The sequence below is a fragment of the Cadophora gregata genome, assembly GCF_030347475.1.
Source record: "Cadophora gregata isolate MNR1 chromosome Unknown scaffold_18, whole genome shotgun sequence".
Lineage (NCBI taxonomy): Eukaryota > Fungi > Ascomycota > Leotiomycetes > Helotiales > Ploettnerulaceae > Cadophora > Cadophora gregata.
Genome location: NW_026695941.1, coordinates 1399546 through 1418531, shown reverse-complemented (window position 1 = coordinate 1418531; position 18986 = coordinate 1399546). Strand labels below are relative to the sequence as shown.

The following is an 18986-nucleotide window of genomic DNA, read 5'->3' as shown; positions in this document are numbered from 1 at the left end:
AAATCTATGTTTATGTGAAATTGAGGGGTCATTTTCCTATTTTCAAGACATCAAGGCGCAGAGCTGTTAATTAATGGTGCCCTGAGGTCACCTTACCCGCGCAAGGACTTCACGCATCAGAATTATAAATCTCGACAATGGAAACGAAAAACATTTTTATAGGAGAGCAAGTTTCAATAAGATCTAATGTTCTAAATGCGCATGAGGCTACGAACCATTTATATCCTGAACTTCTTTGTTGCCTTTCAAGTGATCAAGCAGTCCTTTGTTGTGTGGGAGCCTAAGACCTCGCTAAAATTAGTCAATAAAGAGCCGGCTTTCCAGCGCCTGCGAGCATCAGAACTTATTACAAGATTGATAAGATGCTTGCGATTAAATAACAAGATTGCTTTCTTGAGTCGCTTCCCCAAGAAGATCCCCGCAGGAGAATCTGCCCTTTCAGGGGCCACATCCTACTGCACTGGCTGGCTGGGTGCTACGTCGTGCTCCCGCTCCGCTGCTTAGAGATTCGCACTCTATCGGCGTCGGTGTTATGGGCCGATTTTGGCGATCCCGTAACCTGAAAGAACCACAGAAACCTCGTTCTTTCTCTAACACAACTGAATCAAAACTTGACAGAAGTGAAGAATAGCTATGTTTGAGTGTACTCTAAAGACGATCTCTTATTTAGACAATTGTGTGTTGTTCAAATAACTTCTTAAGACATTCGTTTTAGTGTTCCAGACGTGCCTCAAACAGCCACTTAATACCAACGCCGATAAGCACTGTATTTCCAGGCGACCTCCGCTAACTTCGTAACGAAGGACGTACGCACCCTACAACTCATGCTTTCAGCGTCCACATGTACACAAGGGAGAGCATCATATCACTCTTCAACTTCGAGATTGCAATATAAATATTAATTTCTACGGGTCCATTTTTTTTGGTCTGTTATGCCTTTTCTAATTACAAAAATCAAACAACTGAAACAAAAACAAATCATCAGAAAGTACTCGTCGGTGACAATCCCAAAGACTGAAATCCTGGGGCGAGGGCGCTGTCGGCGACCAAGTCATCGCCAAAATGCGATATCTTAGACATCTGCAAGCGAGTACATTCCCAGAGGAAGTCAGGAAAGATATCCAGTCTTCGAATCGACCCAACAGAAGATATGTGGACAGCAATATTAGTCACCCTTTCTCCTCCATCCCACGCCGAGTTCGCACTCGAGGAGGGCGCGGCGCTCTACTCGCTGATCTCCTTTACCTCCAGCTCTTGCTTCTCATCCTTCCCGCCCTTCTTGCCTCCTCTACTTGCCCTGAGAGTTTTGACCTGATTGCTCAGATTTTTATTCTTCCTCTCCAGATCCTTCTTCTTGGCCTCAAACTTCTTTCTCTCTGAAGTCAATTCAGACTTAATATTCTGATGCTTCTGTTTGAGGTCATTGTGGTCCGTCCGGGTATCGCTGTACCTGCGTTGCAACTCCTTATATTGCTTAGAGTCTGTTACCGACTTCTCGACTTCAGCTTTTGTTTGTTCGAGAGTGGTTTCGAGGGAAGCGATCAAGGCGGTGGCGGTGTCGAGCTCTTTTTGAAGTTGAAGTGTTCGAGAGGAGGAGAGTTCGACTTCATCTCGGAGGGAAGAGATGGTGGTTTTCTGCTCATTTGTTGTCGACTCGAGGTCTTCGATCTTCTTCTCGAGCGCTTGTTCCTTTTCATGATAGGCTTTGGCCAGGTTCTCATTATCCTCCTGGAGTTGCTTGGCTGCTACACGTTCGCCATCAAGCTGACCTTTCAGATCATTGTTCTGGCTTTGGGTTTCAGTGACATGAGAGCTCAAAGCTTGATTTTGACCTTCAAGTTCAGCGATCCTGTCGTTCAGCTTTCTTTGTTCGGCCGCGTTGGTGTTCTGCTGTTTGGCTAGGCGTGATTGGTTCTGTCTGCCGATTCTGGCTCTCGCCTCCATGTCAGCGGCGACACTTCTTTCCTGCTGTTGTCTCATGGATTCATTCTCGTCTCTCAACTGTTGGACTTCGTCTTCGAGCTGGTGAATTCGCCTGCGATATTTCTCGTTCTCGACGACGAGAGTAGCGTTTTGAGCAACGGCATCGAAGATTTCTTTACGCTGCCATGGCTTGTTTGGGTTCACTATGTCGCCGGCAACCTGGGATGTATTAGTCTTTCCATTGGATTATTTCTTTCTACAGTAAGATAGAAGGATTCCTGGGAAGGTGAGGGGGTGAAGGGATGTGTACTTACAGAATTCTGAAGAACGGTGGTCTGGAGCTGTGCATGCCGAACCTGGTCATCCTTATCTTTCACGATCTTTGTCGTCTCGGCTATAGCCCTTTCCGCATACTTCTCCCATTCATCGTGGAGCTTAAACAAGGCAGCATTGTCCATGTCCTGCTCATTGAGCTTTTTAAGCAGATGAGCGAGACGGAAGAGATTGTCGCCGGTGAGATTAGCAGCGAGTTTATTAACTATGCCATGCAATTCCTTGAAGTTGGTTGGCTCCTTCAAAACATCGAAACGAGCATCGGCTGGGAGGGACATCCGTCTCGGCATGGGGATGGGGCCTTTGAGTGGGGTTGAGGGCTTGGTTGGTGCTTTTAGGGGTGGGAGGAGGACAGTGGAGCCTTTTTCGGCGCCACAGATTGCGCGAGTGGCATTGGGGAGCTTGTCGAGAGTGGTTCTATCCATTGGTGTTGCGCGCTCGGCTGGGGTTGGGATATAGTGGGCGGATGGACCCGTGTGGAAGGAAGGTGGACAGCTATCAGATCGGGTTCTGGTCATGGTGAGAATAGATCTTCGAGCATGATAGATATAGGTGTTTTCCTGTTCTCGTTGAATGAAGAATCGACCCAAGTCATTGGAGTTCTTCATGACATGGTCAGGAACCACCATGCTGCGCAGCGTAGTCTCCATCTGTCTGGAGGATGCCGTAGTGGTTTGGGTGAGTTGAATATGATATACTGTTGGCTTTGAGGTCTCTTGAGTATGTGGATGGAAAGAGGATATAAGACTCATGAAAGAGTGCGAGAACTGTGATATTCGAATTTTGGGTGAAGAAGAAAAAGAAACCCATCAGTGGGAAACAGCCCCAAGGATATACTCATCTTGCAGTCCAAATTACAATTCCACTACGCGGTCCAAGTAGTAAAGCGAGGGACCTATTCTTGCCATAATTGTGGTATGTTTGCTGCAGAACACAGGTCTAGTGAGTCGGTCCCAGAGTTTAGACTCTATAGCGTGGTTCGCTTAAGTGTTTGTTACTGGTATTAGCTACCTATAGGCATATAACCCGCCCAGCTTGGGGGTTTGGCCTACAGACTAGAATGACTAGTGACGACTTCTGGAATAAATTGAAGAACACTAAGAATTAATGATGGTTTTGGTAGTGTTAGTAGTATTAGTATGGCATGTGTAAGGGGCGAGACCGAAGATAGGTACCAGTATGTCGGGTCTCGTCCAGCGGTCGGCACGTGATATATGTCTTGTCACTCACTTGAGAACGGACAGTTCATACGTCCACCAAATGCAATGCTTCCAAGGACTACTTGGTGCACTGTCCAACCGCTGAGATTTTCGAGCACTCTGGATATTCGATTAAAATGGCAGGCATCATTCGGTTGGGGCAGCAGGAGAGCGTTGAGCAGAGGAAATATAATCAGGTAAGTCCAAATGCTCATTCATCTCGGTACAAGTTCGAAAACATTTCATATTTAAGTCTGAATTTGATTGGTATGGTCTAGAATTTATGTTCACAAGAATCAAACAAGTCTTTTGCTCTTTCTTTTCCTTGATCTCGCATTACGTCGCATCATTTTGGTATCGTCCAGCCCATCACTCCTCTATCACTTCAATAACAGTGCAACCAATCTATCCTGATCGCAATCCTCTCCCAACGCGCTCGCTCAACAAAACAATAAACATAAAAGCAGAACTCGCTATGATGATAACCATTCTATCGTCCACCAATCTGGTTCTTAGGAACTGGTCTAATCCATCCCACCGCCAAATTAACGCCAATCGAAATTGACCCAATAATCCAGATAACCTTCGCATAATCTTTTCCATGGTAGCGGAAGATAATTGCAAAAATGATACCGCCGAAATTGCCCGTCGCGCCAATTATACCACTCAGGATACCATTAGCAAACGGATGTACATGTGGAACAACCGCGAAGTTGGCACCGTTCGCAGCATCCATAAATACAGCAAGACCGGCGACGAGACCGAACATGGTGGATTCATGGTGAGGGTTGAGGAGGCCGATCGCGAGTTCGAAGCAGCCCATTGTGACACCGCAGAAGACAATCCACATCTTCTTTCCCCAGACGGAGCCAGTGTACTTGTAGATAATGTCGGCAACAACACCACCGAGGGGACGGAAGAATACGTTGAGGAGACCGAACATGGCTGCCCAGCGGCCGGAGCCTGTTTGGCCGAGATGGGGGAAGTTCTTGAGGTAGTAGGAGCCGATGATGGAGTTGATGGCAAGTTCACCGCCTGTGGAATGTTAGTCTGTGTCGAGTGCGCTGGTGTTTGAGAGAGAGGAGAACTTACCGAACGAGCATGCGTAGGGAGCGGCCAAGGCAAGTGTTTGAAGAGAGAAAACGACGGCGAGACCTTCTTTCAGGGTAGGAGCAACGACGACTTCGCCTTCAGCAGTATCGACAGCAGAGCGATTGATGACGGCTTCAGGATCAGCCTTTTCTTTGTCAGACTTGACAGTGGAATCGGCAGACTTTTCCATGATGGAGTTGTGAGATGAAGGAACGACGACAACGGCGTCGAGCATCTGATGTCTGTTCTCCCATTTTCCGGCTGGGCAATCTTCGCCTGTGAAAAGGATACCCATGGCGATAGCAGTGATGATAATGAACGGGACAATGAAAGCCACTCTCCATGCGACGTGAGGGGTGAGTCCACGATCCTTCACAAGCGAATCGAAGATAGCGGGCATAACGAAGTACGTAATTCCACCACCGGAGTTACCCCATCCGCCAGCCAAAGCGTTCGATGTACCGACGACATTCTTATCGAAGAACCCGGTAGACCAAACTTGACAAGGGACGAAAGAGGCACCAAGGACACCGATGAAGAAGCGGAGCACGATGATGCCGGTTGGAGAAGTCACGAGACCAGCCATGGCTGTGGGGAGTGCGCCTGCAAGCAAGCAGCCGACGAAAACATAGCGAGGACCAAATCGATCGCAGAGAGGACCGGCGATCAGACGGATGACAAGAGTACCAGTTAAACCCATGATATTGGAGTTGGCATATTCGTTCTGCGACATGTGGAGATCCTTGCGGATGGTGAGGGTGAGTAGCGGTGGGAAGGCATACCTGTTGATGTTAGACTTGATCTTGATCTTGTTATGGGGGAGGAAGGGGGAGTGCTGAAGCAAGGCAGTGAATAAAGAACGTACCATGAGAGGAAAGCCACGAGAAAGCCGGACCAGGAGAAGAAGAACGTGCGACCATATTTGTTGATTGGGTTGAGCACGGGGATCGATCGCGCCTTTCCATTCAAAGGGTTGACTTCAGGAGTCACCCAGAGATGGGAGATCTTGAAAGGCATTGTGAGTGTTTTCGTTGACACGACACAGGAGCGTGAGTGTCGATGTAACCCTCAAGATGCGAGGTGAGATAAGACTCAAACCTAAAGAGGTGAGGCTGAAGAAAATTGGCGAGTCCAGTCGGAAAATTCCCAGGTCCCGATGTGAAGCGAGTCGGGTCGGGACAGGCGAGGCGAGAGACTAGTTGACCGAGTTGAACTTGAGTTGCACGAAACAGAAAACCACAACGAGAGCAACCTTCCCATATATAGATCTACAATCGACAATCTTGAGTGCGGGGAGGTTCAGTATGGACGAAGACGATCATTCATCTCCTGGGAAACATTCGCATGAGCCAGCGCAATTCCTTATCTCTGCGCTGCGCAGTCGCTCTTGGACCGTGATATTTCCTTCTCCGTGGGCAATAATTGGGCTGGAACCTAGATTCTGGCTGCCCTATTGTTAAACTTCCGGGTCCTCCAGTGGAGTATCCACAGGGGATTCCCTGCAAGGGCCGAGTTCTAGCATGTGCGTCTCGGACCGGTACTCACTGGAGCAGCGCGGGATGACATGGCATTTGCTTGCTCCAGTATAAAGAGACGAGAATTCCCCGATCGAGTCCACGGAGATCTAGATATGCCGTGGATGGGGGAGAAGGTAAGGGACGTGATGTGGTGCTGAAAGGGACGTACAGCATGGATTTGGGTCTTTTGGATGGTCTCAGTGTCACTGCATAAACAGGAACTACCCGTACCCAGATCCTCGGATTAGAGATGTCGCCGTCGCAATAGGCTGACTACTGAAACAGCCTGAGGAATGTGCAGAGTACAGAGAGATAGGAGTTACTTGCTCCCGTACTCAACAGCAGAAAGGAGAGACAAATGCAACCCAGCCATCGCCCCACGGTCTCATTCCCACGCCCCGAGATAACGCTTGTTCGCTCAGTTGGCTATCCCGTGAGATAGCCCATGGCCAAGGACGGGAGGCTTACCTAGCCGTGCCTGCAAGACTTCCATTATCTGGGTCTGGTGGAAAGCCAGTAGTCTCGCCAGTGCAAGGGAGAGCGTGGGAAAAGAAGTCATACTTGGCGCTTGGCGACTGTTTATCTTGAAATGTCGTTGCGCGGAGAAAGAGCGGAGATGTCAATTTCGAAATCACGTGCGTCGATAAGAGATAGGGGATAGCTATGGTATTTAAATATGGAATGATTCCCGCGGATCTTTGGAATTCTGCGATAAGAAATTGGAATTTATGGGTAGGGCTGCAATTGGGAACTGATAAAGATACAGAGGTGTTGTGTACTCGACGGCCGAGGAGATGAAGTCCAGAGCCAGGAATGTTACTTGAGGATAAGGTCAAAATGCCATTCTTGGGCATCTCGTTAAATTATTTAGTGCAATTGAATTTCTAGAAGTAATTTTGGTTCATTTAATGGAAGCCCTGGCTTATTTGAGCCCTGGAAAGGCGATTAAGCACAAATTCACGTGACATCTTTTGAAACGTGATATTCAGGACATGCAAGACAGCACAACAAAGTGGATTTTTAAGCGAGTTCTTCAACCTCCTGCACAATAGAAAGAAACAAATTCCATGATGGTCTTTCATGCAAATCTTTAAGAAAAGCTGCTCTTATTATCAAAAGGTATTCAACTGTGCTAGCTCCTATCGTCGACATTTGATAGCAAGAAAGGAAGGTCTCTACTGAGCCAGGAGATATAATCTCATTGGATCGACTGACATATCTCCGCGGATTCAGCTCTACGCAACGTCTTATCATCCAGATAGGAAATTTTGTCTCCCAACTCCACTTCTATGCATCACCTTGGATTGAGATTTACCGAAAGGAATCTTGTACACGGCTACTTTAAGGTCTTGGGACAGTACTGCGCTTCAAGTATGAACTGAGAGAGAAGCAGATATGAGAAGAAATAGCTAGAATGAGAGTCGATGCAAATCATTGATGACCTTGATTGTTGATCCTCGCAGAGAGAAAATCGAAGAGAACTTTACATCAAGCGTGGAGAGAACTCAGATTTGAGTACTCCTCCGAGAAAAATTAGGACATCAGGAAATGGATCATATTATCAAACTATTTATCTTTCGTTCTAGTAGAACTGTAATGCTGTTGTCGATACAGATCCCAGTGGTGTCCGCTTGGCCGTCAGGACCCTCCACGCCACCCTTTCTAGTACGTATCACACAACCACCTTTCCTTGTCGTACAGTTCTCCGCGGATCTCTTGGAGAGGGATCTCCACGGCCTATGTTCATCGTCCGCGGGTCTATGGAAACTGGGCTGGCCTCACAACGCATCAAGTCGCAGTATCTCCTTTCCAGGCATTTCGATGTAATCACTGCACCTCAACTCAGTTCGATACCTCTACATGTGAAACCCATGAAGAATTTCTGAGATTTGCGACTCACCAGAGGAGCTCGGAAACAATGTTCAATTTAGCAATCGCCAGATCCAATAACCGAAGGAGCATGAATAGCCAAGCCAAAAATAAGCGAAAGGCCAACTTACTGTCACCATGAAGAGGATCTGGCCGTTCATTGGTGAGCCGATAAGACCTCTGTGAGTGAGCTTTACTTTGGTCTGGAATATTGTGTATGTACGAGGGATCAAATAGCACTGCGAAAAAGTTACAAGTCCGAAGACCCAGAAGGAGAGCAGGCGCAAGGTAGAAGCTGGAAGTATTGTTTGGTTGCAGAGGAAGGGTATGAAGAAGTAAAAGACCATGGTGGTCGACCATGATTCAAGTATGATCTTCTCGTTGTCCAGTTATTCTGGGCGGGGGAAGCCTCGAAGTGCTGTTGACAGGGAGACAGGGAAAGGAGCAGTCAGGCACACCCGAAGACCGAATGTAACTTATCATTCAGATATCCCACGACGAGCACGACTAAACATACCTACTTTGAACGATCCTTAGCCATAAAATATAAAGATACAGTTGTCGGAGAGTAGCTCTGCTACGTGGTTTTGTAGGAATAGGAAGACACTGAAAGCATTAGGAGAGCGACGAAGCCGAACATGGTGAAGAAAAATCTGAACGAGCCTTGAGCGAACGTTGGGAAACTACCAGTATGCGATGTTCAGGCTATGGAATAAGAGAATTCCATTGTATTTCGAATGAATAATGCTGATTTCCTCTGCTTGGTGATGCTAACCTGGAAACGCATCTGCGTGTTCTTCGTCGCAAAGGCGTCCGACTTTGTGAGAATTGCATCCCGGGTTTCTGATTTCCTCGAAATACATCTTTAAGAGAACCAACCAGAAGCTCATTTGGTGGATAATTGATTTATGGTAGAAAGAACTGATCTTGATAACGAGAGACAGAGCAGAATTTATGCATCGTTGATATCTTGCTGCCAGAATATGCAGAGAACTTGAAAAGGCCTAAAATTGAAAGGGAACACTCCCCTTCTCCACTGACTTCAGACGAATGTCATTCATGGACTGGTACGCCCTTGCCTTCAACATAGTGACGAAATTGGATGAGCTGATGTTCCATCCTTGCCCAGGTGAAGTTCCTTCAAGCCTGCAGCCGTTGGAGAGGCGAAACGTGACATGTGGGGCGGACCTTCCGCGGAACATCCGGACCGCGAACCTCGATCTACACCATGGAGATTTACGTCGATTACAGATCATCTTCATCAACTCTCGCATCGAATCAGAAATCTATTCAGAAAATCTTCAACATGAAGCACTCAGCATCGTCAGACCTTGAAAGTGGTCGTGAAAAGGCCTTTCGGCGCCAAGATCCAGTGTCTTGTCTCTTCTGTCGGAGAAAGAAGTTGAAGTGTGATCGAGGAGCGCCGTGCTCGAATTGTAAAGCGAGAAAGTTGACTTGTTCGTCGGCTGTTGGTGCGTTAATTCTCTTACGTGGATGCAGTGATATAGTACTGATAAAAGGGAATGGTAGATGGACATTCTATTCAGAGTCGAACATCGGCTGAACAACCGAACCTTGGAACAAGGTATGTTGACGTTGAGCCTTGTCTGGTGGGGTTCCATGGTGCTGATATGGAGGTGTGCAGCCAGAATATCGATGAATTGAATGCTCGGGTACGGAAACTCGAAGAGTTGTTGACGCGGAAAACGTCTCTGGAATCGTCGCCTACCAGCAAGCAATCTGAACCACTTCGTTGTCAGTCATTGTTTTCTTGGTCTTTCTCATTGCGAGACTACTTGGAGACTTTGATGTGTTGTCCTCTTTCGTCTACTGACAGAATGTCTAGCCTATACCAAGGATGACCTCCCTCTACACGACACTGGACTCACGAAAACTGTTTCCTGGGCAGAAACCGATGCATTGGAGCATACACCTTCAGGTGCAGATGTAAGTGTAGTAGAGCGCTTAATATATCCGCTATCTAACATTGCAGGATGTGTCAAAACTAGACGCAGAACTAATTGAGAGTTTTGGCTCTTTCATCTTCTCACTCACCAGACCCAGAATGGCTCCAGCATTCAACAACAACCTACCGGCGTTGTTACCGTCGCGGCGTCAGGGCGAGATTCTGTTGGAATACTATCTCAACCACGTAAATTGGATTTACCACCTCATACATAAGCCAACTGTCCGGAGGTTGTTCGATACTTTGTACACGAAGATCGACATGGGTGAGATGCCAGATTTTGGACACTTGTCCCTAATTGCCACAATATTTGCACTGAGTGCATATTTCTGTAGCCCCTCATCAGGCTTGTACTTCAAGTCTTCGGAAGCTATGAATTATTCACGTCGTTGGACGAAGTTGGCACAAGAAGCTCTATCCGCCGCCAATTGTCTGGCTCATCCTACTGTGGAAACACTCTCAGCGCTCATCCTCATTGCAGGACATATGATGGCTAACATTGGGGCCATCGCAACGCTACGAACACTTTCTGTGACAATCATGCATACTGCTAGAACAATGTCGCTGCATACCCTGGACACCTCCAGGAACAAGAAACTGCGAGAAGACACAACGGTGGACCATGTGGACTTGGAGGTCAAGCGAAGGTTATGGTGGCATATTGCCTCTACTGACTGGTAACTACAACTACAACTACACAAATCTCAAATTCTCTCACTAAATGATTCAGGATGCTCTCTTTCATGAGCGGCGCCCAGTGTGGCTCGTATATGATACATCCCAAACAAATGAATGTCGACTACCCCACCAACGTCGACGACGACTATATCACACCCCTAGGTCCCAGTTCCTACGCCGTCCCGTCCGAAAAACCAACCGAGATGACATTCTTCCTATTCCGCATTCGCTTCGCAACAGTTTTCCGGGAACTGGTCGACGCAGCCTGGGACACGGGCTCGGATATGGATAATCTCCCCTACGAAATCGTACTAGAATTTGACAAGAAGCTGAACGACCTTTCTGTTGATTTCGAAAAAGTATACTCGAGTGTTACCCAAAACATGTCGAACTTCGCCGAACGTGACCAAGGCCCTGGTGGCAAGCCAGAAGATTGGAAAACCTCACAGCTGCTTCGGCAGCGTAATATGGCGATGTTTGGAATGCACACACGATTTTCGCGACTCCATCGTCCTTACCTAGTCCGTGGCGCGCAAGATCCTCGCTACTCATACAGTCGGATGGTATGTCTGCGGTCTGCGCGCACAGTCATTGAACTCGGAAGAATGATAACAGCCTCCAATAAAGAGCTTTCCACCATCAAGTTCTGGGCCGTGAACCACCACATCTTCGTCTCGACTGTGATATTGGTGATGGATTACTGCTTTAACCGTGAAGAACCGAGAGCAAAGGAGAGGAAAGAAGAGATTTTAGAGTGCTTTAGATTATTGGAAGGCACGGCGGAGGAAAGTACCATTGCCTCGAGAGGGCTGATGAAGTTGACGAAGATGTTGTCGGAGAAGAGTGGCTCGCCACCTACACAGGGTACTGAAGCTTCGAGTCAGCAAACACCATCAGCAGATTCGATATCCGGCTCTCGCCAAGGGTTTCCTTCCGCTTCTATATCGGCCCCATCGACTCAACTCGACACGGGCGCCAATACTATGAGAACGAATGCGCCACTTCCTTCAGTGCAATCACAGTACGACGTAACGGACAAACCATCTGCATCATATCAGAACGCATCTTTCATGGACATGAGCGGGTACAATATCAGTAATACGAGCCAGCCAGTGTCCAATTTACCAGCTATCGGACTGCAGAATACTTGGTCGGATTACGAGTACTTGTCGTATGATAATATCAATTTCGACATCGATCTAGATGCGAGCCAGTTTGAGGCACTGTTTCAGGGTTTTGATTCTGCTGCCTATAGCTGAGTCATGGGATTTAATCGTAGGCCGTGACGGCTCAACACGGAAATGTCGCGTAGGTGAAATAAAGGCTTTGATATACAGGCTGAAAGAAATGTCGATAATATCTGCGGACTATAGTTCAGTCTCCACGCGAACAGCTACTCTAAAGTCACATTAGAATAGATTCGATACTGCTGAACCGAAAATCTTAGCTATGGGATGCACGGTTGATTATTGCACCGTTTCTGCAATTTAGATATTGGGATAGCTGATGGCTAGTGAAGAATTTATTAAAACACTCTGGTCACTTCTCGTCCGCTGAACACTCCTCGGACTCCGACTCAGATCATTCTGTCCCTATAGAATCACGATTTTGCCAAGGCTTTGGTGGCGACATCCGGAAAAAGATATGCTTCCGCGTCATTGCTGTAATAAGCGTTACGATGCGGAGCGACAGTATTGCATAAGAGGAATCGTTTCATAAAGTAGCAGTATGTCTCCCCTTGGTCACAGCTGTCCTGCCAGTGATCTAATCTCATTGCTCGTGAAGAGAAAGAGAGACGTTGACACGGATGCCACAGGCAGGAAATGACAAGTTTCATTCTCATAGGCGACGTCCGCTGCCCCTATACGGGAGTTATTCCAAGAAAATTGAGAGTTATGATCAGCCTCCGAACTGTCATCGTTAACCTACTTAAAAGAACGAAAATAGTTGCTTGGTTCTCCTGACACCTGCACAAAAGATCTCATACTGGAAGGAGAAAAGTCTCCTGCCACAGCGTGACTCCATAGGCTTTATGATTTCATGTCAAAAAACTTGAATATCTTTCTCTTCAGCTTTCGAAAACCAACTCCTCGATGATGGCAAAACTAGCATCCCTACCCTCCTGTAAGTGATCGTAACAACGTGAGCTTGATCGATAATAAATCTTTTCTCAAGCACCAGAGCTTGATCCACCGAATCGACGTGCTCTGCCTTGGTTTTGCCAATCAATATGCAGAAAAAGAGCTGTCTACAATGCTCAAAGTCGATAAGTCCTCCCCGAAACTTAAAGGTCTCTATTGCATCGAGAGGTATAGCCGGTTCATCTACATCAGGACGAAACTCGGTGTCTTTGTTATCAAATCGGAAAAGCGTCTCGTTTGAGCCGGCATTTGGAATTACCCATCTTCCAAATTTCGCTTGGATGACTGGTCCTCGAAGTGCTACTGCCGTACGGTGCATATCGATATCGAGGCCACCTAGTTTCGTTTCGTTTTGGCCTTGATTTGGGATCATTCCAACATGTGACACAGGGCGAAATTTACCACTTACAACTGGCTCGTAAGTAATGTGGTGCTTTTCATTGCCATCGTTGTCAAATTTGACAGATGCCCATGACCATGATGGTATCGTATCAGTAATCGCTCGGGTAGTGCGGCCGTGTCTCCCCCAAAGCAAACCCCTCAGTAAATCTTCTTTCCATATACCGGCAAGGTATACAGTGTCGTATTTTTCGGACAAGCAAGTTGCTAGGCCCAGAAGGGCTTGCAGCCGATCGGTCTCTCGAGAAAGTTTTAGCCGAGAGTATGACATAATGAGACGCAGCCAAAAGTCTTTCATCAGCTGAATTCCAGGTTCTGGTAGGGTACGATCATCAAGCAATTGCCTCGAATTGCTTGCAATGTCAGCTCTAGTTAGCGTCGCGAATTCAGACTTCATGCGGGTTGAAGATGGGGCCGGAAACTCCCCTTCTGGGCGGAGATACGGAGGTGTGGCCGACCATTCTTCCAGAGCGTGATGCAGATCAATGCAATACCCGCATTCGCAAAATGTCATTTGTTGGCACTGGAAAAGCATTTCTTCTGCATGGAAATGAAGGGTTCGTCGAGCCAGGAGGGTTTCCTGTAAGACCCACCCGCGATCTAACAGAGGAGAGCTTTGCGAGGACGGCGTAAGTCGGGACCCTATAATTTCGTCATGGCTGTTAGAAAAGGACTGTCGAACCATGAGAAGGCAAGTGCCATCATCATCAGTGATAGCCAGACTGATCGGATCTATCGAGGAAGTTATGTTGGTAGAGTGCGACTCGTATCGATGGCGTTGGACAAGACACCCCCCAGAGCCATCAGTCGCATGGGTGGCAGCGATGTTCAAATAAGAGTTTGAATAGACTTGTGCCATTTTCACAGACTCGGCTTCCCAGTCTTGCAAATCATCCTGGATGATACATAAAGCGTCAATCCAGAGATAACGGACCTTAAGACCACGGGTAATGGCCACAGCGTCTTGAAACGTCCTGCTCAGCCGGGATGAAGGGATGCCAATTGACATCTGATCTAACGTCGACATCGTGGTTTTCATGATTGTATCGCTGTTTCCCCAGCAGTGACTGAGTGTCATATATTTTCCCTTCAGTGCCTTCCCATTTACAAGCTTGATATGTGTTTTCCGGGCCAAATCTAGGATTCGGGTAGGTAGTGGTGGTGTGGTTACTGCTGCGTGGCAAGACGAGTGAAGATCATCGCACTGTTTGAGCCACGCGTTTGTGAGATCAACGCAATGATCTAGAGCGAGTTCTGAAGGTACCGAAACGGCTGTTCCGAATCTACTCCAATCTACGCTGAGGCTGTGGCTTGCAAGGACAGTACTTTTCTGACGCTTGGGATTTCGGGAATTCTTCGTCTTTCGTAGTTTGGCTGTCGTTTGGACTATTGCTATTAGCGTTCAGTAACCTCACGTGTGGAAAATCTGTATTTAACAGTTAAGTTTACCTTCTGGATTATATATGTCAATATCAAAATCGAATGATGCATTCTTTTTCGCGGCTGAAGTATAAAGTCCAAGACCAACGCATTTTCGTTGGCCGTTGAGAAATGATCCGGCGCTTGGCAAGCGAATGCTGACTCGATAATCCTGCTCGATGTCCAACAGTGCAGCTGCAAGACTATCATCTGACAAGGTGCGAGCGAAGGCTTTAATAGAATTGTACAAAATCTTGCAGTAACCGCAACTTCCAACTGCAGATTGTTGGAGTTTGGTTGATGAAGTAGCATGGTAAGGGCCAAGTCCGATGCCTAGAGGACGACTAGACACATTTCGTGCAAAGTTCTGATCAAGATCCCAGCAAACTGTGCAAGGCTCAGAGGTCTTGGGCTTCTTGTCGAGGCTGTCCTCAGAAATGTCATCATCGTTTTGCGAGGGTCTTGGAAGATCCGTCCCCGCACTGAGGTCGAGATTGTAAGTCAAAAGTTTGCTGTTGGCCTCCATACTGTTTTCGTGGGAATGCTAGATGCGAGTGGCACCCTTGAGGTCAATAGCACCGAAAGCAACGGGAAAAGCAGCGCTAGCTACACAAGGCAGGTCAAAAGGGACACCAGAATAAAGCATCTACCAGGCACTCGTGGTTGGCAGGACAATGAAGTTTTCGTTACCACAGTAGTCGTATGGTAATATCGGGGTCTTAGTTAGGAACTTTGCACTCAGCGAGAGCCTGATCGGTTGAGGTCTTCTCACGTACCTGACTAAGACCAGGGCAGGCTTGGCTCACACGTGATGCACTGGAGAGAAGACATGCCCTGTGAACCGGTCTCGAGACGCAGGGATGCACGTTAGCCACGAAAGGTGCTACATAATACGATACAAGAAGCCATGTCAAAGCAATACTCTTCTAGACGTGAAAATCATGTGACCAATCAAGTTTCCATGTCACGGGCATCTACCCACAGGTAGGAGGACGCAGGTACCTTTAAAATTAGGTCGAAGTAAACTTTTCAAATCAGGCCGGCCTGTCTATGTATTTTCTTAATGAACCCTCGAGAGATAGGGGTAGAAGCTCCGCGCAGGCATTAAGGTTGTTTAAAAAAAGAAATCAGGGCGGAGCTGAGCTCTGAATTGAATTTGTCATAATTGCAGTTGCATAAGGAGCTACTATAGAGAGAGAGAATCTCCTATATAAAGGGGTAGCGTACTTAGTAGTACGGCCTATAGTACTAAGTCTACGCCTATAATCCCTATATTTCTAATAGCCCCCCTATTCTCTATATCTGTAGTAAATAGAGCTTTCTAAAGCAGTATAGCGCTAAATATTCCTGAAGCGACGCCAGAGTATCGCCGAAGTATTACTAATAACTTGTATTATATAAGGAGCCTCGATTATACCTTATTAACTCTTGTAATATACTAGTATATATATAGTACCTACGTCTCTTGTTTTCCTAGGAGTTCAGTAACTTTATAGTATTAAGGTATATAAAATAGTATAAGAGTATACTTAAATCGCTTCCTTATTAATAATCTCCTACTCCTGCTGCTCTTATTTACCCTTCTTTATAGCTACCTCGTACTTTCCTTTTATAGCTACTAAGATATTCCTTACTAGCTTTCTCTCTAGCTTCTAAGGTATATAAAAGTTATTCTCTTCTAGTTCTGTTTCCTTTCCTTCTTCCTTTAACTACGGAATAAGATTCGTCTTAACTATTAGGTATAATAGTTATATATCGTGTTTTACTTAATTCGCAGTTATATATTATTATTAAAGAAGATATTTATTAAAGGACTGATTTTCCGCGAAGAATATTCTATTTTTTTTATAGGTTCTACTACTAGAAATAGCCTTGATTTATGCAGATCTACTATTAATTAGCTAACTGTTATTAATCTTAGAGTTATTATTAGAGAATTAGTTATTACTAAGTAACCCTATATACGTCTTATATCATTTAAACGATTCTAAAGGTAAAGCCTTTATAAGAGTGTCTGCTATATTATTATTACTTAGAACGTGTTTTACTACTAACTTATTATATAAAACTATATCGTCTTGAATATAGAACTAGCGGATATTAATATACTTTGCCTTTAGATAGAATTTCTGTTCTTTTAAGAGAGATTTAGCTTTAGCGTTATTAAGATATAGCATAGGAATTCAGGATAACTTTATATTAAGGTCTTTCTATAGCTTAAGTAACTAGGCTACTTCTCTAGAGCTATTACTAGTAGCTATTATCTTAGAATCTAAGCTAGAGAGAGCTATAGACCTTTACTTATTAGTAGCCTAAGAGATTAGACTCCTATAGAACCTTACTATCTATCCTTAGAACGATTTCCTATTATATTCCGTCCCTTATATAATATTAGTCTAAATATCAAATATATTATCGTCTAGCTTTCCCCTGTATTCTATTCCGATTCTAAATATTATTCTATTACCTTTTATATATCATAGATATCAGAGGAGAAGTTTCGTGTCTTAGAGGTGAGATTTAAGGGGATTTAATATATACCGCGCTAGCTAGCTTATTATATAGGTAATATCAGGTTATATAAGGTTCGAGAGGTATATTAGAGAGCTGATAATCTACTGAAATAGTAAGATCTCTTCAGGGGAGGCTAGTATAATACCTTTATTTTTAGCTAACTCCCTTAGTACTATTCTAGCGGCTGCAGGTAAGGCATTACCTCTAGCTACAGCTATTCTAAACCTTTCTAGTAGCTTTTATATATAAGCTATTTAATAAATCCGCAGAGTCTTATTCTTCCTATCTCTCTTAACTTATAAGCTTATAAATATATTAATAGCTCCGAGGTCTTTACTTTTCCAAGTCTTTAAGAGCTATTTCTTAAGATATTCGCAGTTAGCAGGGTTACTTATAATTAGTATATTATTAATAAAGACTAATATATACGCTCTATTCTTAAAGATAAAGAGATTAGGGTCAGCTTCTAATACTTCTAGACCTAGCTTTTCTATCTTATCTTTAATAAGGAGCTACTATTCCCTAGGTGCTTATTTTAAGCTATAGAGAGAGCGTAAGAGCTTCAGATATACGTTTTTCCTTCTATTTAGCTCTAGATAAAGCTTATTCTATATCTCCGGTATCTTGTCGTTCGGAATTATTATATATATATCTTCTTTTAGGTATATGTTTAGGAAGGTAGTATTAATATCGATATACTTGATCTTTAGGTCTCTTTTAGCTATAATAGCGAGTAGTACTTATAAGGTAGAATAATATATAATACTCGTGAAAGTATCGAAGTAATTAAGGCTATGTTTTTACTTAAAGCCTCTTACTACAAGCCTAGCCTTTCGCTGTGCTATAGAGCTATCGGAGTTAATTTTATTACGTAGAACTAGTCTTAAAGATATTAGTTTCAAGCCGGAGGGAGGCTTACTAAAGTATACTCTATAGGTTCTAGCGCTTTATATAACTTGTAATTCCTTAAGAATAGCGGCCTTCTATTCTACTGGATTCTCCCTTAGAGCCTTTATAATAGTTATAACCTTAAGAGGTCGTATAAGTTCACTTTCTAGCGTAATTAGCACTATTTAATAGGTTAGTGCCTTATTAAGGATTTACTAAGAGTATAGCTTCGTAGTTATTACCTAAGTAGCTTACTTAAAGTGTTATTTTCTACACTGTTTCCTACTATATCTTAATAGTAAAGTATTATTAGACGCGTTTACTAGTTAAGTCTATTCAGGGAGGCGTTAATTAAACGCTCTCTTAGTATCTCCTACTGTGTTTTCTATAGCTAACCTTCCCCTTAAAGGATTTTCAGCTTCTATAGCTAGCCTCTCTCCTAGAGGTCTTTCAGCTTCTATAGCTAGCCTCTCTCTTAGAGGTCTTTCTAAGCCTTTAGTACCTCTAGCTAGCCTCTTAGTAAGTGCTAGACCGGTAGCTAGTAGTAGAGGTCTTTCTACTGCCTTATTACTACCTTTTAGTATAGTTTCCTTACTACTAGTATATATAAAGTATATTATATACTTATTAAAGCCGTAGTCAGCTGTTTCTAGTTCCTTAAAGGTTTCTACGTTCAGGAGCCTATAGGTTAAGGTATTAGCTATACCTATTAATACGAAACACCCCGGAATCGTCCTTTACTTTATTTTACCTTAATATAGCCCTAGTAGATATAAAGGGTACGCTATAAAGCTAAATACTCTTATTTTAGAGAGGTTTACAGGCTATCCTTTGTACGCTTCGATTAGAGTAAGTTTAGTAGCTATTTTATATAGTAAAGCAGTAGTTAAGCGTCTGTTCTTTAGCTTTACCGCTTACTTAATAGCGTAGCACTATATATTCTTAGGTATCTTCGCGTTATAGAGGATTAAGCGTATAATCTTAGCTAGTTTATATATCTATCGCTCTACAACTCTATTTAGAGAGTGTTTATATAGAGGAGAGGGTT

General features: G+C 44.7%; 3 protein-coding genes across 3 annotated transcripts; all 3 read right to left on the bottom strand.

Moving 5' to 3' along the window:
- Positions 1 to 1224: 1224 nt before the first annotated feature.
- ONS95_006858 (uncharacterized protein) lies at positions 1225 to 3098 on the bottom strand (the record flags this gene model as incomplete). Its single annotated transcript, XM_058500341.1, has 2 exons — positions 2238 to 3098; positions 1225 to 2142 (listed from the first exon to the last, which is right to left on the bottom strand). Exons 1-2 carry the CDS (start codon positions 3006 to 3008, stop codon positions 1225 to 1227), a joined length of 1689 nt encoding a protein of 562 aa, XP_058350177.1. The 5' UTR covers positions 3009 to 3098.
- A 609-nt stretch (positions 3099 to 3707) lies between these two features.
- ONS95_006857 (uncharacterized protein) lies at positions 3708 to 7126 on the bottom strand. Its single transcript, XM_058500340.1, has 3 exons — positions 5413 to 7126; positions 4548 to 5329; positions 3708 to 4490 (listed from the first exon to the last, which is right to left on the bottom strand). The coding sequence occupies exons 1-3, from the start codon at positions 5562 to 5564 to the stop codon at positions 3946 to 3948; spliced, it is 1479 nt and encodes a 492-aa protein (XP_058350176.1). The 5' UTR covers positions 5565 to 7126; the 3' UTR covers positions 3708 to 3945.
- Positions 7127 to 12620: 5494 nt separating this feature from the next.
- On the bottom strand, positions 12621 to 15639 carry ONS95_006856 (uncharacterized protein; the record flags this gene model as incomplete). Its single annotated transcript, XM_058500339.1, has 3 exons — positions 15313 to 15639; positions 14567 to 15266; positions 12621 to 14503 (listed from the first exon to the last, which is right to left on the bottom strand). Exons 2-3 carry the CDS (start codon positions 15060 to 15062, stop codon positions 12621 to 12623), a joined length of 2379 nt encoding a protein of 792 aa, XP_058350175.1. The 5' UTR covers positions 15063 to 15266; positions 15313 to 15639.
- Positions 15640 to 18986: the final 3347 nt, after the last annotated feature.

Coding starts and splice junctions, on each gene's coding strand:
- ONS95_006857 (XM_058500340.1), bottom strand. CDS start 5,564: ATGCCTTTCAAGATCTCCCATCTCTGGGTGACTCCTGAAGTCAACCCT. Junction 5,330..5,412: donor CTCGTGGCTTTCCTCTCATG/GTACGTTCTTTA, acceptor TAACATCAACAG/GTATGCCTTCCCACCGCTAC. Junction 4,491..4,547: donor TCCCTACGCATGCTCGTTCG/GTAAGTTCTCCT, acceptor AACATTCCACAG/GCGGTGAACTTGCCATCAAC.